Source organism: Sitodiplosis mosellana, unplaced genomic scaffold (genome assembly GCF_009176505.1).
Source record: "Sitodiplosis mosellana isolate CC-2019 unplaced genomic scaffold, AAFC_SMos_1.0 Smas_scaffold_6226, whole genome shotgun sequence".
In the NCBI taxonomy this organism is placed as follows: domain Eukaryota; kingdom Metazoa; phylum Arthropoda; class Insecta; order Diptera; family Cecidomyiidae; genus Sitodiplosis; species Sitodiplosis mosellana.
The window spans coordinates 9035485-9058040 of NW_022601467.1; the positions used below are offsets into that span (position 1 = coordinate 9035485).

Genomic DNA, 22556 nt, shown 5'->3' on the forward strand with positions numbered 1-22556 from the left:
AGGTTCGTGGCGCGCGCTCGACTCATTTGTTCGTTCGTTCGTTTGCTCGCTTGCTTGTTGGCTGGTTAGTTGGCTCGATTGTTGTGCGTACTCAAAATATGTTTGTAAAACGCCTGCATCAATGCTTTATGCCTTCAGTTTGCTGTGAACTGCTGACGAGAACGGCCGCATAGCTATCTGTTGCGCAATAACCAAAAAGCTCTCTACCACAGAATATTTTTTATCGTGTGAATAACTCGAACCATTTCTCGCACTCAACTGTTGTGACTCTCTTGTGTGGAATTGTTCGTCTCGAGCCCGATATATACACAGAGTGAAAGAGAGAGAGAGAGAGAGAGAGAGAGAGAGAGAGAGTGCAAGCTTGAAGCAGCGTTAAACGTTTTGTTAGTTACCAAATCGTTATTTTTCCACTGCACAATTTTTTCCATTGTTGTCCGGTGAATTTTTATCGTTAGCACTAGCACACTATTTTCTTCAAAAGTGCTTTTGATTTTGATGATTTGTTCCGTTTTCCAATGGGGAAGCGCGTTCAACTGAAAGAATACTTATGATGGCATTTCTTTTTATACACGCTTAAGAGTGATTCATTTTAAACACATATCGCCAACAGGCAAAGCACTAAATCTAACATACCAAAAGCATTTCAAAAGTAAATAATCAATCAACATACATAGTTGCAACAAACTATCACGGAAAAATACAGTGACGAATGCCAACGACACTTTGGCTGAGAGAGAGAAAAACGGTTAAAAAAAGATAAAAAACATACACATATAAAAAGATAAATGAGTTATGAAATTAAAATAAAGCATAAAACGTTAAACACGTGCCTGTTCGCATATGCGCCATCCTTAGGGTTTTCATATTGTGCTTCTGGGGATGATGAGAAATTAGAATATCCATTTTAACCAACTAAACATTCAAACAATCAAAAACAGTTACACACCGCTTGAGAAGTGAATGCACACGAGAATCATACGCGCATTCAGATACACACTCGTTTTTTGGATCGTAACAAACATCGTGGCCACAGTAAATAAGCAAAGAAAGATAACGCACGGTTCGTAAAATTTTCAATTCCCAGTGTAGAAGATAATTGTGACCGAGTGACGGGCTTATTTCGAGCACACCGATACAAACGAACATTCACACGAAATGTTCTGAAAAGAGGAATTAAAACCAGATTCATTCGTTAACAGAGAAAACTTTTCTGAGTGGAGAGAAGAAGTGAAAAATACCATCGAAGGAAAAGCCAATCTTGAAATAGATGAATTGCCGTGAATATTTGGTCGGGCTCTTAGACTGAAGAGAAAAAAAATCAGAAACACCAAACTTTTTCACCGGAAAACCAAAAAAAAAACACATAAAAAAGACGGTGACGAAGGAGAACAACAAACGAACGAAGCAAAAATTTTGCTCACCACATTCGAGAAATAAAACTTTGTCGGTATTCCTTGGAAAACGAACTTGTAAATTCAGATAATTGCCGCACAAGATGTTCTGGATACTGAGGCGAACAGGTGCAGCTAACTTCTTTACGTCGATCAATAACAATTATTCATCGAAGTCGCACACAAACAACAACAACAGCTATGGTAAGTTTACGTTTTTTTTCTTGTCCTTTCAATTGCCATTGAAAATAAAATACAGAAGAAAAAGACAGCGTAGTAAAACAAAAATAAACTTTTGAGACAAATGCATTTTTAATTTGAGGCTACACGCGTGGACCATGCTTCTCTCTTCATTTCCACGTGAACACAATTTTTTCGATGTAGTCGTTGCGATTATGCGACCGCATCAAATACACAATACGAAAAATCACAGTTCGCCAAATTGCGAATGGCATCAGAAAGAAATTGCACGTGTGCGAGTGAAAGTCATAAATCGAATTACATGGCCGCGTGCATTGATGTGTTTAATCAAAGTGGAGATCGTTCATTTATTCATATGACCCAATGCAGTCGTATAATCTCAATATCGCGATTTGAATACAGACACATGAACAATTGACATTATTGAATCTCCCTGAGGCTGAATGAGAAAGACATGGAAGGGATAGAGAGAGAAAGAGAAAGAAAAAAAAGGTTCAAAACACTATACAAATAGATTATTTTATTGACAAGCCTGAATTCGAATCGATACATTCGTCCCTTTCCGTTCTTCAATTCATGATTCGCTGTTCGTATCGTCATTATCAATCGCGTTGAATTGGAAAAACACACCGTCGGCTGTGGATATGAGTGAGCCACGTACACCACTCAATCAGAGACACGATGCTATAGCGAAACTGTTCGGAAGTACTTGTAATTGAATATCAATGTAAACAAAATACCACTTTTCTGAGAGCTGAAAAGAAGATTGAGTGGCAAGCCAAACCAAACCAGAAGCACAATCGATCGAATGGAATCGAAAAGGTATTTATACGAGTTTATGCGGGGGACAACAATTCACCAAATACAAAAGCACCCGAGAAACAGACAGATAGCAAATACATGGAGAGAGAGAGAAAGCGCAAAAAAAACACGAAGAGAAACTGAGTGAAAGAAAAAGCAAGCAAAATGAGCTCGAAATGTGTTGTATTGATCAAATCGATATTGAATCTTTCACGTTGCTTCCCGAAATGGATGTTATCAATCGGAGTATAAAAGCGAAAAACTACTGAAAACGACTGAGCGGAAGAGAGAGAATGGGAGAAAAAAGCACAGCAAACGACATAGACAACAACAACGAGGCAAAAAAAAACACATATCGGATACATGCCATTCTGAAGAGTGGCTGTAGTGATCTATTGAGAAAAGAAGCGAAAGCGATGTGCAAGAAATATTTTAGTGCGATAGGTGGCCTCCATTCACCATATTCATTTTCTTTTATCCGTTTTTTTGATTGATATTTCCCTCATTGTCGACTTTTGCCGCGGCTTCCAATAGACCATTCTTCTTACTTAGTTTTTTTTCCAGCGCTTTATCTTCAGTTTTTTTTTTCATGTTGTTGTCATTCGAGCTGGAGACATTTCGATGTGATAGAGATGAAATCGTCTACGATTACATATTCCACGTATCGTCATTTTTTTCTGCCAATATTAAGTATTTGCTTCTTTTTGAATACTGTCTTCAATATGTGTACGCCTTTAATTTTCTCGCTTTTTCCTTCTATCTGGTGTGTTGCTTCTGTTTTTTTTTCCTTTCCCTTCTATCGTTTGTTGGTGCGAGGGCCTCTTTTACCAACTATTTGTTTGGACACAATGAAAAAAATGCCATGCTCGCAATCGATGGATTACCTTCTTTACGATACAACAATTGGTGTGATTTGATCCTTCGGGACAACGCTCTTTCATTCCATTCCTTTCCTCCCCAATCGACCCAAGCAAAGAGCAGACAAAATGAAAATATTGAAATGGACATTTAAAGTTTTCGTCCGAAAAAAAAAATGACAGCGAAGCAGATGTAACCCACATCTTCTTTCACACACATATTGGAATACCAACCCGTGGTTGGGAAGGATAACAACCATAAGCCCAATCGTATAATACTCGCATTTAATTTTATGGATCATTCTGGAAAATTACTTCTTTGTTTCCATGGTTAAGTTTAAATATCGAAAAAATATTTATTTATTTTTTTCGGTTCGATTGCGTGCGGTTTTATTGAAGGGGCCCATTTCAAATAAATTATGTAACACATTGAAACTGCCATCGCATACAAAACTTCCCACAAAACAATAACCGATCCGATCGATAGGAATCTCGTTTACTTTCCATCGTTCGTCCGAAAATGTAGAATACTCAGAAAAATGTGTACTGACGCAAATGCTAACAAACAAAAACAACACATCACCGGGGCAAAAATCGTGAGCTAGCGTGAGCAAGACAGAGAGACCAGGCCAAGACAATGTTTGCCAATTGACATTTGGAAGGAAACGTGCCGTTGCGTGAACCATTAAATAATTGTCAGACATTGTAAAATTGTTCCGCAATGTGCCAGTATAAAAATAGCAGAACGAATTTCCAAACCAAGCAATCATTATGCGAGTAAACAGCATTCTACTTCTACCGCTGCTGCTGCTGCTGCTGCTTCTGCTGCTGCTGCTGCTGCTTCTGCTGCTGCTGCTGCTGCTTCTGCTGCTGCTGTTGCTGCCATTTTCGCTGAGTGGACACGTAATTCGGTTTAATAAATGTTGTGAAGAAGACGCAACCACACATCTTACTTATCCATCTATTGCTTAGGAAAGAAATAAAACAGCAGACAATACTGAAGTGGATTGATTGAATTACATGATTACAAATATTTGCACGTACGCTTTGTTTATTTACTTATATTTTTCTTCTCTCGCCATTGTTTTCACTTCTTTTGTTTTGTTTTTTCCTTCGATTTTCTCTCTCTCTCACTCTCTCACCATTTCTATTTCTATTGCTCGCATTGTCTTCTCTGTCTCTTGCTTGAAAAACCAAAAATTGATTCAACAACACATAGAACAAGCATTGTAGCATTGCTTTCACTTTGTTTCAATTTCAAATCGAATCACAGCTAATTTGTTGATGGCAGCAAAAATGTCGGAAACATCTCTCTCCTTCGACACTGAAACATGGGTATCATGCATAGTGTGAGAATGTAAAGTGTCGACGAATTGAAGTCTTCAATTTCAAAGATAAAATTGAATTACACATAAATATTTAATCGATTTGTAGTCATTGTCACGTTTGCATTTTATATAATTATGCTTAGAGCTGCAATTACAATTTAATAAGATGCTCTGCGTATCGGTGGCACAAATTGACGTAAATTATGAAATGTGCCATTGATTCCGTTCACTCACCCACTCACATTCTCTCTATCTCTACCTCTGCTCACTTCGTTTCTGTGTCAATTATTTTCGGGGGACTTTTTTTCTATGTCACATTCACCGAACGCTAGTAATTTTCCGATGGAATTACTACATTCACAGTGTTTTATAACTCGGAACGCCGAGAGTATTTGGTATTGAATAATAGAGAATATCGTGTTCAGGTGAAATTAATTTACGATCAATAACACCTTATCGGTAGGTGCCACGCGAGCACAGATTGAACGTCAAATAGCAACGAATTTCATACGTAAACAACTCATTCTAACGCTATAGGCCATGTGTATACAGCAAAAACCACTGCCAAATACAATACGTATGATGAGCTTGGAATGAACATGAGACTTTCGTCGCTCAATACACAGATACGAAACAAAAATAAAGCAATCCATTAAAATGGAACATGGAAAAGAAATCCGTAAGAATGAAACATAGCATGTGCCGTTTTAAGTATTTCGCTTTGTGGTGTTCCGTTTTGATAGATTTTTTGTCTGCAGTGTCTTTATGAATGAATCCTCTCGCATTGTTTCATATGAATGGATCTGTATCACATTGTTTCGTTACTCGAATATTTTTTCGTGTGTTTCATTTCAATGTTTCCCATGTGGACGATCCGAAACAGACAAAAATCGAAAAAAAAGTTTAATTTTCTTTTCGATTCTCATATAATATTTCTTTGCCCAATCCATTGGTGTTATCGCCACATCGAAATTCGGGCTCCTTATCACTTAATTTGCATCATGTGATAAATGTGAGTGACGTCATCAATAGCTCGGGAATCAATTGAAATGAAACACACGAAAAAATATTCGAGTAACGAAACAATGTGATACAGATCCATTCATATGAAACAATGCGAGAGGATTCATTCATAAAGACACTGCAGACAAAAAATCTATCAAAACGGAACACCGCAAAGCGAAATACTTAAAACGGCACATGCTATGTTTCATTCTTACGGATTTCTTTTCCATGTTCCATTTTAATGGATTGCTTTATTTTTGTTTCGTATCTGTGTATTGAGCGACGAAAGCCTCATTTTCATTTTAACCGCATCATATATAGATAGTAATAATAATCCAACAGAAATGCACTCCAAATTGGAAGACGTGGATAGTTCGTGGGGGAGTAATGGTGGTAGAAGTGGTGGCGCTTACTTTTGGCAAGGTGTTCAATTTCATTTGCATTTATCGAATTGAAGTAAACCAAAATAATAATCCATTGAATATCATGCCATGTTGCCCACCTATGTTTTGTTAAACGAATGACGTCGTTGCCGTTGTAATTCACGAGAAAAAAATATACATACACGAACTTCTGCCGAAATCGAATTCAAATGTTTTGAAAGCGAACAACATTGCCAAAAAATAAATGTAGAAAAATGAACTGAATGACAAAGAAAAAATAGCAACACCCAACAAAAAATAATCGATAATTCATCTCATTGGAGTTATGCCATTTTCCTCTCCCGACTCAATCAAATCAAAACAACAACGAACTTGTTCGAACAAGAAGAACAAAAATAAAAACAGAACAACTCGAATCACTCTTTTCGCCATGTTTTTTTTTAGTGCGTCTGTCGAACAAGCAATCGAACGAACAGATGTGTGTATGTACGCGCGCGAGCAAGCGAGGAAAAAAATATCTCGAAAAAAAAAACAATGTGTACTTGGTTATGCAAGCGAAAGTAAATAAATTGATACATAAACATAGATATAGGTACGGTATTTCAGTGTGTTTACTCGATTGAGGATTTTGTGGCAGTAAAATGTATGCGCGACACATTGAAGAGATAGAGACGAAAAATCAACATAAATACAACACGTATTTTACAATCTGCCACGTATGTTAACATAGCCATCTCTATATGATAACCGCTCCTTAATACCTTTACCATTTTTTATTATTCCACTGAAAGCAACAACAACAAAAAACAAACACACACACACACACAATACTCACTCGCAAGCACAAAACACACATACATACGCACCGGACACACTACTGCGTGATATATATATTTTTTTCCACAAAAGTGATTGGTATTGCTATACATGCAAGCTTTTGAACGCTTAAAATCCTCAGTTCCAATACATTTTCGTTGCGTATTTCAGTACATTTCACTTTGTTCAGTTGTTGTTGCTGTTGTTATCATGGTGTTGTGGATCTTTCTCTCTCTCTCTCGTCGTATACGTACATAAAGCAATACATGACTGCCTCGTACGCATATGTTTTAACCAGATTTACATAAATATTCTCTCGTCCAATTTATTTCGATAGTAAAAATGTTCAGAAAATAGAAAGTACATGAATTGATTGATGTAAACCAGAGGGAAAAAGCATGGTACGCACGCCAAACACACAACAACCATCACAACCACCACCATCACAACCACCACCATCAAAACCACCATTCGTTGTGTTGCAATCTATTGGGCACATATCGGCTCATCGAAGCAAACACACATCGTGTGTGTTAGAAACGTAAACAAAAAGGCAATTTGGCCAAAAACCCATTATTGATCTCCTTTCAACTGAAGATGTAAATGCGAACGGCCAAACCAAAACGATTTAATGGTGTAACGAAAACAGAATCGAGCATGAACAAAAAGAAAAATAATAACAGCAACACCATTAAGAACAACAGCAACAGCAACAGCAACAGCCGTAATTTCATGATGATGCGATATAACGACGTTCGCGCGCCACGGCCAAGGAAATACTGCAAGTGGCAGTCGCATTACATTAAATTGGATGTGACGCAGGTCAGTTTCTGATTTTCAAGAAAAAAAACGAGCAAAACGAAAGTAGAAAGTCGAAATGAAATTATTCCATGCCTGTTTCGATTGCTGTAAGTAGTTGGTGCCTTTAGTGCTGTTATTGCGATAGCCAACGGAATGAATGTGTTTTTGACCCTTTTCCAAGCTCTGATTGGTTTGGACAAAAACACTGCATGATATATCCAATAGTTAAAGTGAGCAATGCAATAAGATCGTCTGACTTTTTTCGGTTGCTGTTGCTGTTGCTGTTGCTGTTGCTGTCGATACTCTGTTTCGAAGTGTTCATGCTATAGATAAATTAATCGAAATAGACCGGTGCGAAACCAACTGGGCGAAAGCAAAATAAGGATAGGAAAAAGGGAAGATGGCGAAGAATGAACGGCTTATACTCATTGCTTTTTTTACTTTAAAGTCTAGACAATGGATCGATATGAGCTGAGAGTGTATGTGTGGTATGTGTACAGAAAACCATTTTCACCACTGATTCATTTCTCCGAAAGCAATCAAAGGTATTAATTTTTGTTCGAATGACTACTATTTGCGAATATTTTCCATGGGTATAAGAAGCCACTTGCAAAAAAATCCTTACTCACTCGATCGTTCGTTCGTTGGCTGGCTCCATGTCTCTCTCTCTCTCTCTCTCTCTCTCTCTCTCTCTTTCGTTCGCCACGGCCCCTTTTCACCTGAAATTCCAAGAATGGAAAACCCAAAAACCGAACCAGCCGAAATACAAAACACATTTCGTCTATCTTACAACGTCGAACGAAAAATTTTACAGCCAGAGATAGGGAAAGAGAATGAGAATGGAAAAAGGCCTTTCGCATGAAAAGAAACCAGTTAATTTATATGATTTTGATTTTCGAAAACACACTCACTCAGTGGTTCACAACCAATATGTATATACCAACTCACACACAGTGTGAGCGAACCGAATGTGATGTTCAAGCAAAGTAATATTTTGACGCTAAATCCAACCCCAGCCGAAAATGCGAACCGTTTATTAGCAATAAAAGCTTTCGGTTGAAACGCGAACACAAAACGCTTGATTTGATAAATCAACGGAATGAAATGAAAAATCTCTGACTAAATATAGTACGTTAATAGGTACTTTAAGCACGTATGTTATTACAGAGGACATAAATTGAGAACGGAGCAACAATACATCAAATGACATAAGTGTATGCTCATGCCAAATATTTGCGAATGGAGCGTTTTGCAAATGCAACATTGTGTGCTGCCATAAGCTATGATTTACAGCGATCAACTTGTGTACGCATTTGTTGACACAGAAATTTAAATGACGCTCTTGTCATCAGCGACGATGTTTCATTCTCGTCCATTTTTCTTGTGTTCCTTCTAACTTGGTTACAGCCAAACCAAAAGGAACGGAATCATTGTCGGTGTTTATATGCAACGAAAAGAGACATCAGAACACAAATTGAACGCGATTGCAATAAATCGTTAAGGGTTAAAAACGCGATATAAAGTAGTTTGAAATGTGTAAACATCAAGCTCTCACACTCATATACAAAATCATTTCGATTCGTTTGCAACGATTTCAATGCTGGTGAATGATGTGACGACAACGTTCAATATTAAATCGATACACGACGGTGTGCACAAGTTTCAAAACGAAATTAAATCGAATCGAACGAGAGAAAGAGCTGATAGAGCATACAGTACACTGTGTATCGCCTACGTTCATCATAAATTCATAAGCGGAAATATGTTTTGAAGTTATCATTTCCGTGACACTCATCCAGGTACAGGTATATTGCAGGTCGTCCGCTTTCATTATTCGATGTATATTTTGAATTGGGATTTACAGTGTGCTCGACACTCGTATGCTCAAGATCCAGCGGAGCTGGTAATTTTATTATTGTTTCGATACAATAGAGACGTGTCTCAGCCGTCAGGTATAAGCGTAATCGGTTTAAAAGCCACGCCGACTTTTAGCCCATGGAAAAATTCACCGTTAATTAGGAGAGGTGTTTTAGAATCGCCGCTACAGAACTAACAGCATTTGTGAAGAAGAAATACCGTTGCGACCGTATAGAGAGAGAGAGAGAGAGAAAGACAGAGAGGGAGAGAGAGATAGAGTGTGTGTGTTTGCACAGATTATTATCATCATCAAGTGTACTCAGTGAATGTCAAGCGAACGACGAATATCTACGTCAGAGCGTCCCCCTGAGTGCAAATATCACATCGCGTAAACGCAAATAAAATCAATGGCAAAATATACAGCGTGAAAATGTGTCGTTTGCCCCGACAACGACAAAGCGATTCATGCGGAACCGTGCGCCGACGAAAATGAAAGGCGTATAAATCATTTTTGTTTTGTGCCATTCACTCCTTCTAAATGATGCAATAACTGGAAAATTGTGTTAAAGCAGATCAATTGTCATTTGATATGAGAAGTATTTCGTGTGTGCGCCTCAAGCCATGAAACAACACATTGGAGGTGGGTAAGAAGTGGCAAAGACGACGACGACGATTGTGGCTGTTGAAGCAAGAGCTTTGAAAAAGCGAAAAGGACAATGTGTAAGGCGAACGTCGCACGCTCCATTATTATTGAATCAATATAAATATGCGTGTATTCAACTCAAATTGTTGTATTACGTTGTTGCCCTCCTCCCCGCCGTTAAGATAGCATTTTCATTGTCACGCACCGTACATTTCGGCTGTCATGTATTATCCCAGGCCTTAAGTTGATTTCTTCCGACACTTCTTCTTTTCTTTCTTTCTTTTTCTTTCTTTTTCGTTCGTAGGTTCGATCCTCTCTTCATTCTCTAACAAGCTCCAAAATGATCCAATCGAGACTCAAACACATTGACGTAACTGAGAAGAAGAGGCAGGCGAACAAAAAAAAATTAAATTCTATTATATGTCTATTTTACCGTAAAACGAACGAAGACGTTATACGATGGAATTCCGTATTGATGTGAATTTTCCACACCGACGGCTCTATCGATTCATATTAATGTACACATGAATTTTCCAAAAACAAAATTCATGGCAAATCTGAAAGCTTTCTCTCTCTCACTCTCTATCGGTTAATTTATATGCGTACCGTTGCGCACATCAAAAAACAAATATACGCAAAGAAGGAAATCTACGCGGCTCTGTGTGTTAAAACACATGTTAAAACACACAGCAAATAACAAGACAATGAGGCAATGTGTGCTAGAAAAAAAACAGAGGTCAGAGAATGAGACAATCAATAACAACAAAATAAGTATAAAAGACAATAGGCACGGTCACAGCAGCTGCCAACAATCCCACTGAAGCGAATATACATGTGTGTGTTTTTGAATGACATTAACGGCGATGACGGCGACGGTGGAAATCAGTAAATAAGCGACATAAAAAATTTAAACGACCAACTAACTAAAGGAAAAAGCCAAATGATTCATCCATTTTTTTCGTTAGATGTTTCTTGGCCTCCCTTCCGCACCCTCTTTTTCTCTGCGTCGTTCTTTTTGCTTTGCACCAAATCACTTTGATTGATTTTTCGATTAAAAATGAAAATCAAAGACAGACTGTTTGGCTTCACCCCAAATATTTGTCGCTTGATAAAAAGTCAGAAACATTCAAATCGTATGCTCTACAGTTCAATGACTCATTTAAATGCGGTACCGTCGTTTCGATGTTGACATTTTATGGAAACTCGATCTTTCCATCACTCGTTCGCTCGCTCGCTCACTGTCGCTTGCCCCACACCCTTGTTCATTTTTTTTCCTGCTTTACTCTATAGTTCTAGAAACCAAATGACAGCTGCGTAAACAAAATGTATGCGATGATTGCAAGGCAATCAGTAGTGCTTGTTTAACAAAATCATGACCGCATACTTTTTGGCTTGGACTCAAAATGATTAAAAAAAAAGCAACGCACAGAGAAAAAAGAGAGAAAAAAATCCAATTATAATTTTGAGTTCTTGATAAACGTCTCGTATTGCCTTGTTACCGACACATCGTTACCGCTCCTCTGTACACCTGACATTTCTTTTCTATCCCATGTCAGTTTGAATATTTAATGCTCTTTTATGTTATCGATTACTGGCAGCAGAGACGTGGTATCCGTTTAAAGATTTTGAAGCCGACCAACAGCATCGAAAAGCTTAACTTCAATAGACGGGAGAACTTCTTTGGCTTTTTTCCTCTTTCTTTCTTTCTTTCTCTCTTTTTTTCATTCGTTCCCTTTTTCTCTCTTTCACGTCTTTTCGGTTCGCAGAACCTTTTCGAAAGTTGCCTTTCTATTTCTTTAAGTTTGTTCTTTTCCTTTCGTTTTCGAATCGTTGAATATTAAAACATTCATAGTCAAACAAACGACGTCGAACTCTTTCGTTCAGTACACAAAAAATAACTGTAACACACACTCCAAATGTGTGATACAAAGGGACTGATGTTGCATGAATTATAAATGATTTTTGATATCGTCGAAGATAAATAGAGACACAGCGAGCAAAAGAGTGAGCGAATGAGTGACGTATTTGTACGGAACCAACATTGAATGGATTAATGACCAAGTTCACAACATACAACCTTATCCAAAAGCATATAAAGCCTTCTTGCTGTATGTCATGTTATGCTGAATTGATTGCACGGCTCTCGCACGAAAATAAACAATATCTCATTTGCTATCGCTCTCTCTCTCTCTCTCTCTCTCTCTCTCTCTCTCTCTCTCTCGTTTGCCCTTTATTTTGGTTGGCTGAATGGCGTTATCATCAGGTTCTAAGAATAAGTGAACGCACGAAAGTTCCCCCCCCTCAAACTAACGTAATTACATCGATACAGAAAAAGAAAAAAATCCCTCAAAGCGGAAAACGGCCAACTTTCTGTTGCGCCAGTGCTCATACTCTCGCTCACTTGCTCGTTTATTTATTAATCAATGGAAGTGAACAGTACGTCAGTAACATTTAACATCTAATTGAACATATTACCAAATGATATATCAACAAGCTTATTATACCGACCAGCCACGGGACAATAAGAGACATGGTGTTGTCTTTAATTAATTCTTTTCGCTCATTTTCTGTTCGATTGATTTCGTTTTGCTTGTGCGAACTTTTAATTGGCGTTGTGCTTTGTTGTTGAGTCGCAAGCTGAAGCCAAAGTCAAGCGTGTGCATTGCTGCTTTCTGCTGATGTATTGTTTTCCTTTTTATTGCTCCATTATTGTTTTCGTTTTTCTCGCACATACACTGTGTGTCACATAGTCTGGTGGTTTTACAAAAACGCCGAGTGTAAACACAAATGGACACAAAACATACGAATGGGAAAACTAAAATAAATCTCATCGATAAATCATTGTGAATAATGAATATTTTCGTGTTGTCTGTGACACATCTCGAGATTCTCCATTCAGATAATCCACTCTCTCAAATGCACACGAAAAATCCATTTTCTCAGCGAGCGCGCAGTTATTGCAGCGAGTCCTTTTTGGTTGAGCAGACACTTCATTTGCCTATGATGGTTCATTTAATTGTTGTTGTTGTTATTTTTGTTACTCTATCTGTACGGTCGCTCCATTTTTATGCCACGATTTATTATGCAGAATTAGATTTATTTTTCATTATGCCAAGTACGGCCAATGTCTGTTTTGCTCGTCCCGCACTTGCAATCATTATTAGTATCTCGTGTGCTGCTGCTGCAAGTGGTAACACGATGTCGAAGGCGCTTCGCATAAGTACGTGTCGTGTATGATAGATAATATTACAAAAATAACGAATGCTTTGATTTAGTGACGCGATAGCGTAGTAAATTCGCCATGAATTCAGTCTGACATCTAGTCCAATTTGAGCAAGCGATGTACCATCCGATTATTATGAGTACCTCTCTCTTTTTCGGTCAGTACGTGAGTTCGCGAAAAATTGCTTTTTTTTCGTTGTGAATGTGCGCGAACGCAAAGAAAACGTTCGAGCGATCACGCGATTATGAAATTCAATTTGAACCGAAAAAACAAATAATACGCTTCATTTTGAAGTCATTTTTCCTCGTTATTCCATCGCAACAAAAAAAATGCATTAATGTCTTGCTAGGGATGAAGTCAATAGGCAATAGAAATACTATGTTTCGATTTTCGCATTTTGAGAGTCGAAAAAAAACGATTTCGATAAAAATAGAAACTGATTTTTTTATTTTCTTTGTTCGTTACAGACAAAAACAGTCAGCGTCCACCGCGAAAAGCGTACGGTCGTCTCAGCGTTGATTCCGATGAAAATTGTAATCGAACGACAAATTCTTCGAACCGCCCGAAGTACAATAATCCATTCGATGAGTTAGACAATTTCGATATTCTCGACGATTCGGCCAAATGTTCGCCCAATGACAATTGCAATTCCAATTCAGCCACACAGGAACGAAACGACAATGACTCGGACATTGAATTGGACTCAGCATCGTCGAAAAGCAATAGCAACGAACGTCACGAGAGCACAATTAACCGATTACAGGCTATGGTCATAAGCGACGACGACGATTATGGTAAATTAAAATCATGCCACTCTCTTTCTCCTTCTCTCTATACATATCCATCGCTGCTACGTTCTATGCCCCGGTTCTGGCTACATTTAGACCATCCATTCCGACTGAAAATAGCAGACCTGACAGAAATTTCTTCCAAGGAACCCAACCACCAATAATATTAAAACGATGAACAAAGCGCATCGGACAACATCGTGTGTGTGTGTTTGCTGAATGAACGTTATGCTCATATGAATACGAATTTGGTGCAGTCTTTCTGCTCTTTACTTGTCAAAAAATTGTTCCCAATTTAAATATCCATCTCATACGAAATGCAGGAGCTCATTCATTTTCTTCCTCTCGTTCTCTTTCTCCTTCTTTTCCTCCACGTAGAGCTTTATTTATGTAGCCCCATGCCATCGTAATTTTGGGATATGCAAAAGGGCATATGATAGGAAAAAATGGGGGGGGGGGGTCCAACGAAGAAAAAACCACACCAAAATGAAATGCAAAAGTGCTTATGAGAGCACCCGAATTAGTTTATAACTCGATCTCTTCTCTTCGTATAATGTGATATTTGCATATCTCTTGTGAATAATTAACACGCCGGATTGTTTCTCTTGCAAATAGATTTTTGCTGTATTATTATATGTTTGCGCTTGCATTTCGTTTATTCAGCGCTTTCTCTCCTCTCTCCCATTCTCTCGCTCCGGTTTCGTTTTAAAGCATTTAATATGACTTTTTACATCCTCGTTAATTTATTTAGTTCTTTTCTTGTCGGTTGGTTTGTTTTTTCTTCATTTCTTCATCTTTGGTTTTGTGACGATATTTCGCTTTATATTGGCGTCTCAGGCAAGAGCAGAATTGATGTTGGAATTCATTTGTTATCCCCTCAAATATGTTGCGAATCCGACAAAAGAAAAAAGGTACCAGAAAACGCTGTGTGTTGTCACTGTTTTATATTTATTTTTTTCTGCTGTTTTGTCTCTCGCCACTTTCGTTGATGGGTTTTACAAGTATTCAGAAGCAATTCGTGTACTTGTTTCTTACTTTTCATTTCTCTAGTATTTTCTTTATTTTTATTATGATTCCTCTTATTTTTTTTGTTCAACTATTGTCACTTGTTTTCGATGCAGTGCATTTTATTCTTTTTTTCTTCTTCATTTTCGCTTAAACCTTGTCATGGCTTAGAATGCACCATTCAACTTAAGCAAAGTGATGTTGATGGCAACGCTTCACATTCGAGTATACACACATACACAGATACATGCACTCCAAATGCACGCCATCCATCCATTCAGTAAAACATACACACCAATCACGTTTTACATATTTATCTGCAGCCAGTAAATTCTATTCACTGACATATCCACTTTTCAATGCTTGCAAATTTTTAATTTTTCTTCCGTTTGAACTTTCTGTCTCTGTCTCTGTCTCTGTCTCTGTCTTTCACTCCATCTCTTTCGTTCCACACACAAGACAGAGAACGGGTGTCTGTATGTGTGTTTACATACAGTTTCTCAAAGCAAATTTGAGAAAAAAAAGAATGTACAAATTTCACATGGGAAACTTTTTATTTTGCTGTCAACAAAAGATGACATCGAAAATTGCAGCAAAAAATTTGTTCGCTTTCTGTTCGTCGTATATTTTTCCTCTCCACATCGTGTTCACATGTGAAGTTTATTTTTTCTTTCTCTCTTTCCCTTTTCCCCACAGATGAGTCGTTGACGTGTAACGTATGTGATAGGTGAGTTTGTGCAATAGCTATCCAATATTTTTTTTATTCGTGGTTGTTTCTATTTTATACTACGTTTTTATATTTCATGTGTAATTTTCGATGTAATTTGTGCGACAGGGCGTTCCATTGTCACCGACAACTCGCATCGCATCAGCAGAAGAAACGACATTTCGGGTAGGTTTTTCAACTCTATCTCTCACACTTGAATTGTTCAGTTTAACAAGTCGTTTTATCATTTCTGGGGGGTTTTATGAAGCTCACTCTAGTCACAATAAAATTTTGTGGAAGCTCATAATTTGGAATGCAGTAAATGTGTCACACACACACATGTACACTCCATTATGTATATCGGGAGATGTTTTTTTTTCTGCTGCCGTCGTTATTGATGATTTTGTTGTTATTGCATGATTTCATTGCAGTTGCAGCGGATGTGACACATTATTTCCAAGTCTTATGCTTTTAGAGCATCACAAAGAGGAATTTGAACATTGGAGCGATGAAGATGATGACGATAGACTGCCTCCGTGCTGTCGACGAAATCGAGACGAATACACTGACACTGATTCATTCACAAGCGAAGCCGAAAGCGAAGATCTCGAACGGCTATTGTAAGTCAGGGCATACGCAAATGCATTTACAGAGCTCAAAAACATATCCATTCGATCCAGCATCAATTGCAATTGTTGTACATAAGATGAAGGAAAAAAAATAGACGTACTGGATGAAATTCAGTAACAACTACAACCAGCCATGCAGCACAACAAATACAAACATATTGAAAGAGCAGCGCTCGCGCACATCAAAGTCAACATGTGTGTTCGGAGTTGTCCCGGCAAAAGATTTTAATTTTCGATGGTTCGTTTATAGCGAACGGTTCGTTTATATTTGCATGTAAACATGTTTACACATTATTTGTATGACAATCTTTTAATTTAGGTAATCCTGATTTTGACATTTCTCTCAATAGAGCGTGCGCATGAGTGAAAATGAATTTTATATTTGCAAATGCATAGTGAATAGAACGGTAACAAGAAAATGAAGAGAAGAAACTAGTTTTTATTTTTCTACCCGACACACTCTTACACACACATACACACATATATGACCACAATATTCAACGAAGAACGCCATGCAAATGAATTGAGAAAATCAACTGCTAAACATTCCAATGCACATGAATTCCAAACAAAAAGGAAAGAGCCAATCAAAATTTATACAATCATCGACTTGTCCAGATTACATGTGACAAAACGATGATGACGAATATGGAGGAACGATGATAACTTTCGAGAAGTAAAACAAGAAATTAAGAAAAAATCGATGCGAAATTGATAGGATTAACCTTTTGATGGGTAGGTGGATACAGTGACGGATGAAAGCAAGAAAAATACATTATGTAGAACATTTAATGTCTCTTTTTTCAATGTAGCATTAAATTGCACGAATTTAAATGTAATACATAACAACATAACTTAGAGCTAAAAAAAACGCCTAATGTTCTCATTACTAGACGAAACTCAAGCCGATTTCGACTACCGATTTGAAAAAGGAAAAAAAACTGATACCAACATGCATATCTGTGTAATTTTACTTTCAATGAACCCGTTTTTCTTTTGTTTTCCAGAAATTTTTTAGAAAAAGAGAACAAAAACACATAGCCCTGTTAACAATGTTAGTGCAAAGAAACCCATAACAATTTAGTCTAAGGCAAATCAATTTCAAATCGCAAGGAAAAAGTAAAACCAAATGTTTATGTGCAGCATCAATAACTAGATTTCCAGCGATGATGACTAATGACAGCATTCTCAGTTGATAGTGTCATCTTCAATTTAGTTTTTCTTCTTTCCAAATTGACATTGATTTTAAATCTCGTAACATCAATAGAATAACTTGATGAAGAAAAAAAAACAGTTCTAGTTACCATGTGAACAGTTCATTCCAATAGAAATGAATTGCAACAAATATTTGATTACATGCATTTTACATCATATTTGATGAAGCAGATGAAAAACAAAACAACCGTTTGCAAGTAGCGATTTTTTTTCTATACAAAATAAGATTCTTCGAGGACACGTCTTGTGTTATATGAATTTCCATTTGCAAATGTAATTTCAACTGTGTATAGTATAATTGCAAACGACACATTGTCCAATGGCGAATGCGGGAAAATCTGAAGAGCAAGAATAAGAAGAAGCAAATAATAATATCTGAAAGCGTGCTCAGCGATTTTAAGATAGAAAAAAAAATGTGTGTGGTAAAGAAAAGAGCGAATCAGCGAGAATCACACGGACTGCGACGACGACGACGACGAAGAATAAAAGTAAGAAAGCAAAAAAGCGCTAGCATATAAAAAAAAGCATGAATACTGTAATGATATTATTTTAAATCCGATTAACTGATTTATCGTCTGAGAATGTTGTTATTTATAAAAGTGAAGAATATAACTTAAACAGAACAAATAAAGAACCTAAGACAAAATTGCAACATTGTACTACTGTATTTATCAGAGAAAAACCAAATTATGTGTGACTTAAAGAATAATAAACAAAACCAAATATATTTATTGTATAAAAATCAGAAACGGGTTTCTATTTCTCTCTCTCTTTTCTTGTCCCATTGCATGTGGATTTGTAACATATTCGCCTTCATTTTTCATATTTTCACGGTGTATCGTAATTTTAATAGGATTTCCAGTTTTGGAATTTGACGAAAGGATTACGACAAAAATGACATTCGAATGGAATTGACGGTGTTCAGAGCCGTAGCATGAACGAGTGGCTCAAACACACTGAAAATGGAGATTTGTCGACGACAATGAGCAATTAAATTTTCGACAATGCAGCTTCGACGGATTTATGCCATGCAAATTAGGAAAATGTTTTCAAATAGTTGCAAATCATGCAACGGATATGCTGCTGAAACGGCTCATGTATGAGAGAGAGAGAGAAAGCGAGAGAGAAACAGCGGAGAAGAGAACAAGAGGCGTTATTACACATCAACATATATCCGTATGTATTATTCAAGTCAGAGAATGAGTGAATTGATCGAAATGGCGTTTGGCACACGATACAGCAGGGTTTATGTCGCTTACAGGATATTAAATCGTGAATCTCGACATTCTCACATCAATTATGGAATAGTTTTCGATACGTCTGTGATATTAATTTATTTTATAACCCAATCACACTGGGGTTTTTTTTCTCACTCGTCTGGTTAGTCCGTGTTGAAGGAATCGAATCGGTTGTATATTTTCCATATGCATAAACATACATACATGCACACATATAACTTTCGCCCTGGTATATACACGTACGACGTAGTTTTAGTTAGTTCAGGTTTTTTCTTACGATTTTCGATCTGGATTGCACATGCACAAGTGCTCCATATGGACGTAATAAAATAAAGCTACGACTATGACTACACAACATACTACTGGGTTGGTGGTAATATAACATTCATTGGGGAAAATGGTATGGAAATCAATATACAAAGTATACGCATTTGAATTGATATTCTCCATTTCACATATTTGTAAGTCAACAAGCTTAAATAAAGCACAATTCAATGTTCAGGACCCTCTCTCTCTCTCCCGTTTGCTTGTTCACATCAAATTTCTTTTCATTATTACTTTTTGTTGCGCTCTCCAGCTCACACACGCTCTCTCCTTCTCACTTTCCATTCGCCTGGTGTATTATTCATTTCTATTCCCTACTGGCAATTTATTCTAATATAATATAATAATAAAACAAGCCATTACAATACGGTATTGCTTTTCTAACTGAATATCCACGTACTTGACGGCAGAAAATGTTCAACGCCACACTATATTCGTTCGTTCGATCCATATATATATATATATATATATAATTCGTTCGTTCAATTGAATGCGGTCGCGGTCGTTCGGTCGATTGGAGCTTGACTATTACGGGAGGCATAACGTAATTCAAATGGATTCGATTTATTGAATGTCATCCGAAAATGAATGAACTTTCATTTATCGATGAGATGTAAAAATGCTTTCGTTCATTCATTCTCTATTCATTCTGTGCAATGCAACAATGTAGAACAATATAATTTTGTTCTTGGACAAGTGTTAGTAAGGTGAGTAAGCTGAACTCAATCTGAATTCAGTTTGTCTCTTGGTAACATGTGCTCCATTCTTTCTCATCAACAAAGATAATATCTGAAAGCGATATCTCTTAAATACAATGCGCATGTTCATGTAGCAAATATTCATTACATTTTCAAAAGTGACGAGGACGAGTAACGAACAATGAAGAGAAAAAGAGCCGAATTTTATTGATTTTCTCACACTGACAAACCAAATGAAATAACAAAAAAAAAAACAACTCGTCAATTGTAATTTTTTTTTCTATGGCGAGGGAATCCATTTGATAAATTTAATTAATTGAGCACAAAATCATACTTGGGTTGACTGAGAGACGAAAGTACGCGTGCGATTGAGAGACGAAAGTACAGAGAATTTTATCCGGTGCGATAAAAACGTTTTCAATGTCAACACTGAAACAATGGCAAATTGAACGAATCCCTTGTAAAGCTGGGACATGTCAATTATTACGTGAATTCCCATTTTTATTGAAGATATTTATCATTGGTTCAGTAGCGTATTTAAAGTGGGCAATTTTTATTCTGCCCCCCATTCCATTGATGTTTCTATTCATCAGCAGCTTTCAAGCTGTTTCTTCTTTTTTTTTTGCTTTCACCTGCGTAACTGAACCAATAAAACAGAGTATTTTTAGTCTATTCATCAGTTCGTTTAAAATATATGTCATTTTTTTTGCGCTCGTGCGTGTGTTTGAATTGCAATTATAAATGAGATTTGAATCGACCCTGTCATCGCCAGAATTTGCGCGCAGTTTGGTTGAAAATTAATTTGAAAATGTATTGGCAGCGTCGCTTGAGTCATTTATCAATTTCGCTATTGTCTCATTTAGAACGATCGACAAATTCATGCACATCACACTGTACACAAAATCAAAGTGACATTTGATAAAAATTTATTCTAGGACAACATACAGACTTTCTATGTCTCTGGCCATCTATCGCTTATTCCATTTTTCATAAAATATACGCGCTTACCATTTTCGATATTGAGTCGTTCACCGTTCGCGTTTCAAGTTGATTTTGATTACTTAATTGCAGGAGGAATTTTCTTCTACGATAGACTCAACGTAGGAAATATTGACACAACATCACGAACACCGTATTTTTTTTTCATTTTACGTGCTAACTCAGTGCTTTCTCACCGGCGTTCACTTTATATCAAAATATTCCATCACCAAACGATTTCCATATCATTTTAATTTTTTCTCTCTCCCTTGTTCTGTCTCGCTTTTTTCCTTGTTGTTTTACTCGTAATGAAACAATATAATTTATGTTAATCTAACTTAATTAAACATTGATACTATATGAAGCGCCGGATACTCAATTTCTTCTACCATTCTGTCTTGAGCTGACAAACAACACAAGACACAACAGGAGAAATGAATGTTTTGATCCAATTTGTGACGCGCCATTGCGGAATCCACGGTTAATTGTATGCCTTGCAGCACATATGTGTTTTATTATGGAAAATCAAAACAAAGGACCAAGAAAAAAAATGAACCTGACGCATATACATACAGACATATACACACAATCAATATCGTATCGTTAATGACGCACATTCTATAAATCATGGGCCTTAGTACGCAATAAAAACTGTCAACAATCATTTAATTACGACCTGCTGCAGAGCCACAACGACGTGTTTTTCCAAAGCGAAAGGGGGACGGAGATAGGGAGAGAGCTGGTAAGGGAGATGGAATACAAAAGAACATTATACTTTAGGCCTTTAAATTACATAGAAGAACAACAATACAAAGCCTTGCGTTGTCAACGTTAAATTATTCGTATGATTTGAGAGACAAAACAACGTGGCAAACACAAACCAAGAGAGAATATAATTCGAGGACAATGCTAAATTGTGTACACTTTTTCATAAAATATACCGAAACAAAGCCGAATCATATAAAACATGAACAGTACACGTATTTAAATCCAGAAGGCTTAAAATGATGGCGTCTCATACTCTGCCAAAAATACGTGTACCGAAAGCCAAACCAAACCAAACGAAAGTCATGCATTTGGATCTTCTTCGTCAGCCGTAAAACCTAAATGGTGAAATGTTTCTTTTTCTTCTTGTCTTTTTTTTATTCGCTATATATCGTATTATTAACCGTCAAAGTTTTACGTGTGTATTTCTTTCAATGGTAGTGCGTTCTTTTCATTCGGTTCTCGGTTGCCATTTGGTTGTTTTGCTCGTTTTCATTTGGCGAAAAAGTAAGTCACGAGGGATAAATTCTAAAATGTCTGCATTGAAAACGCGATGCAAACAACAATGGTGCGAGAGAATAAAAAAAAAGCTCGACACGAACTTAGGGACATCATTATTTAGTGTGCGGTTTTATATACACGCCTATAATATATTCATAATTCTGATGAAAGACGATAAAGCAGAGGCAGAGTTGATAGCAAAATGAATGAGTGAAAGAAAAACACATTGGCGTAGCGGTTTGAATGAAAAATATTTAAGTTAAATTGTTCTCCGCGGAAAACTTTGACATTGCACATACTTTCATACGCACGTACATACGTATGCGGCTCACATTATGAGCATGCTGCATGCAGCAAAGGCGGCATTTAATTACAATTGGAGTGTCACTGCGCAAATGATTTT

General features: G+C 37.1%; 1 protein-coding gene across 2 annotated transcripts; it reads left to right on the forward strand.

Annotated features, from left to right (window-relative positions):
• Nucleotides 1-18398, forward strand: LOC129578116 (putative uncharacterized protein DDB_G0282133). 2 transcript variants are annotated; one of them, XR_008689076.1, is made up of 6 exons: nucleotides 156-1595; nucleotides 13774-14100; nucleotides 15796-15826; nucleotides 15935-15991; nucleotides 16237-16690; nucleotides 16754-18398. XR_008689076.1 is itself a non-coding variant. In XM_055466250.1 (5 exons), the coding sequence occupies exons 1-5, from the start codon at nucleotides 1496-1498 to the stop codon at nucleotides 16427-16429; spliced, it is 708 nt and encodes a 235-aa protein (XP_055322225.1). In that variant the 5' UTR covers nucleotides 1-1495; the 3' UTR covers nucleotides 16430-18398. The 2 variants fall into 2 exon arrangements, 1 of the variants encoding a protein (XP_055322225.1); XM_055466250.1 differs by having other exon boundaries at nucleotides 1-1595; nucleotides 16237-18398.
• Nucleotides 18399-22556: the final 4158 nt, after the last annotated feature.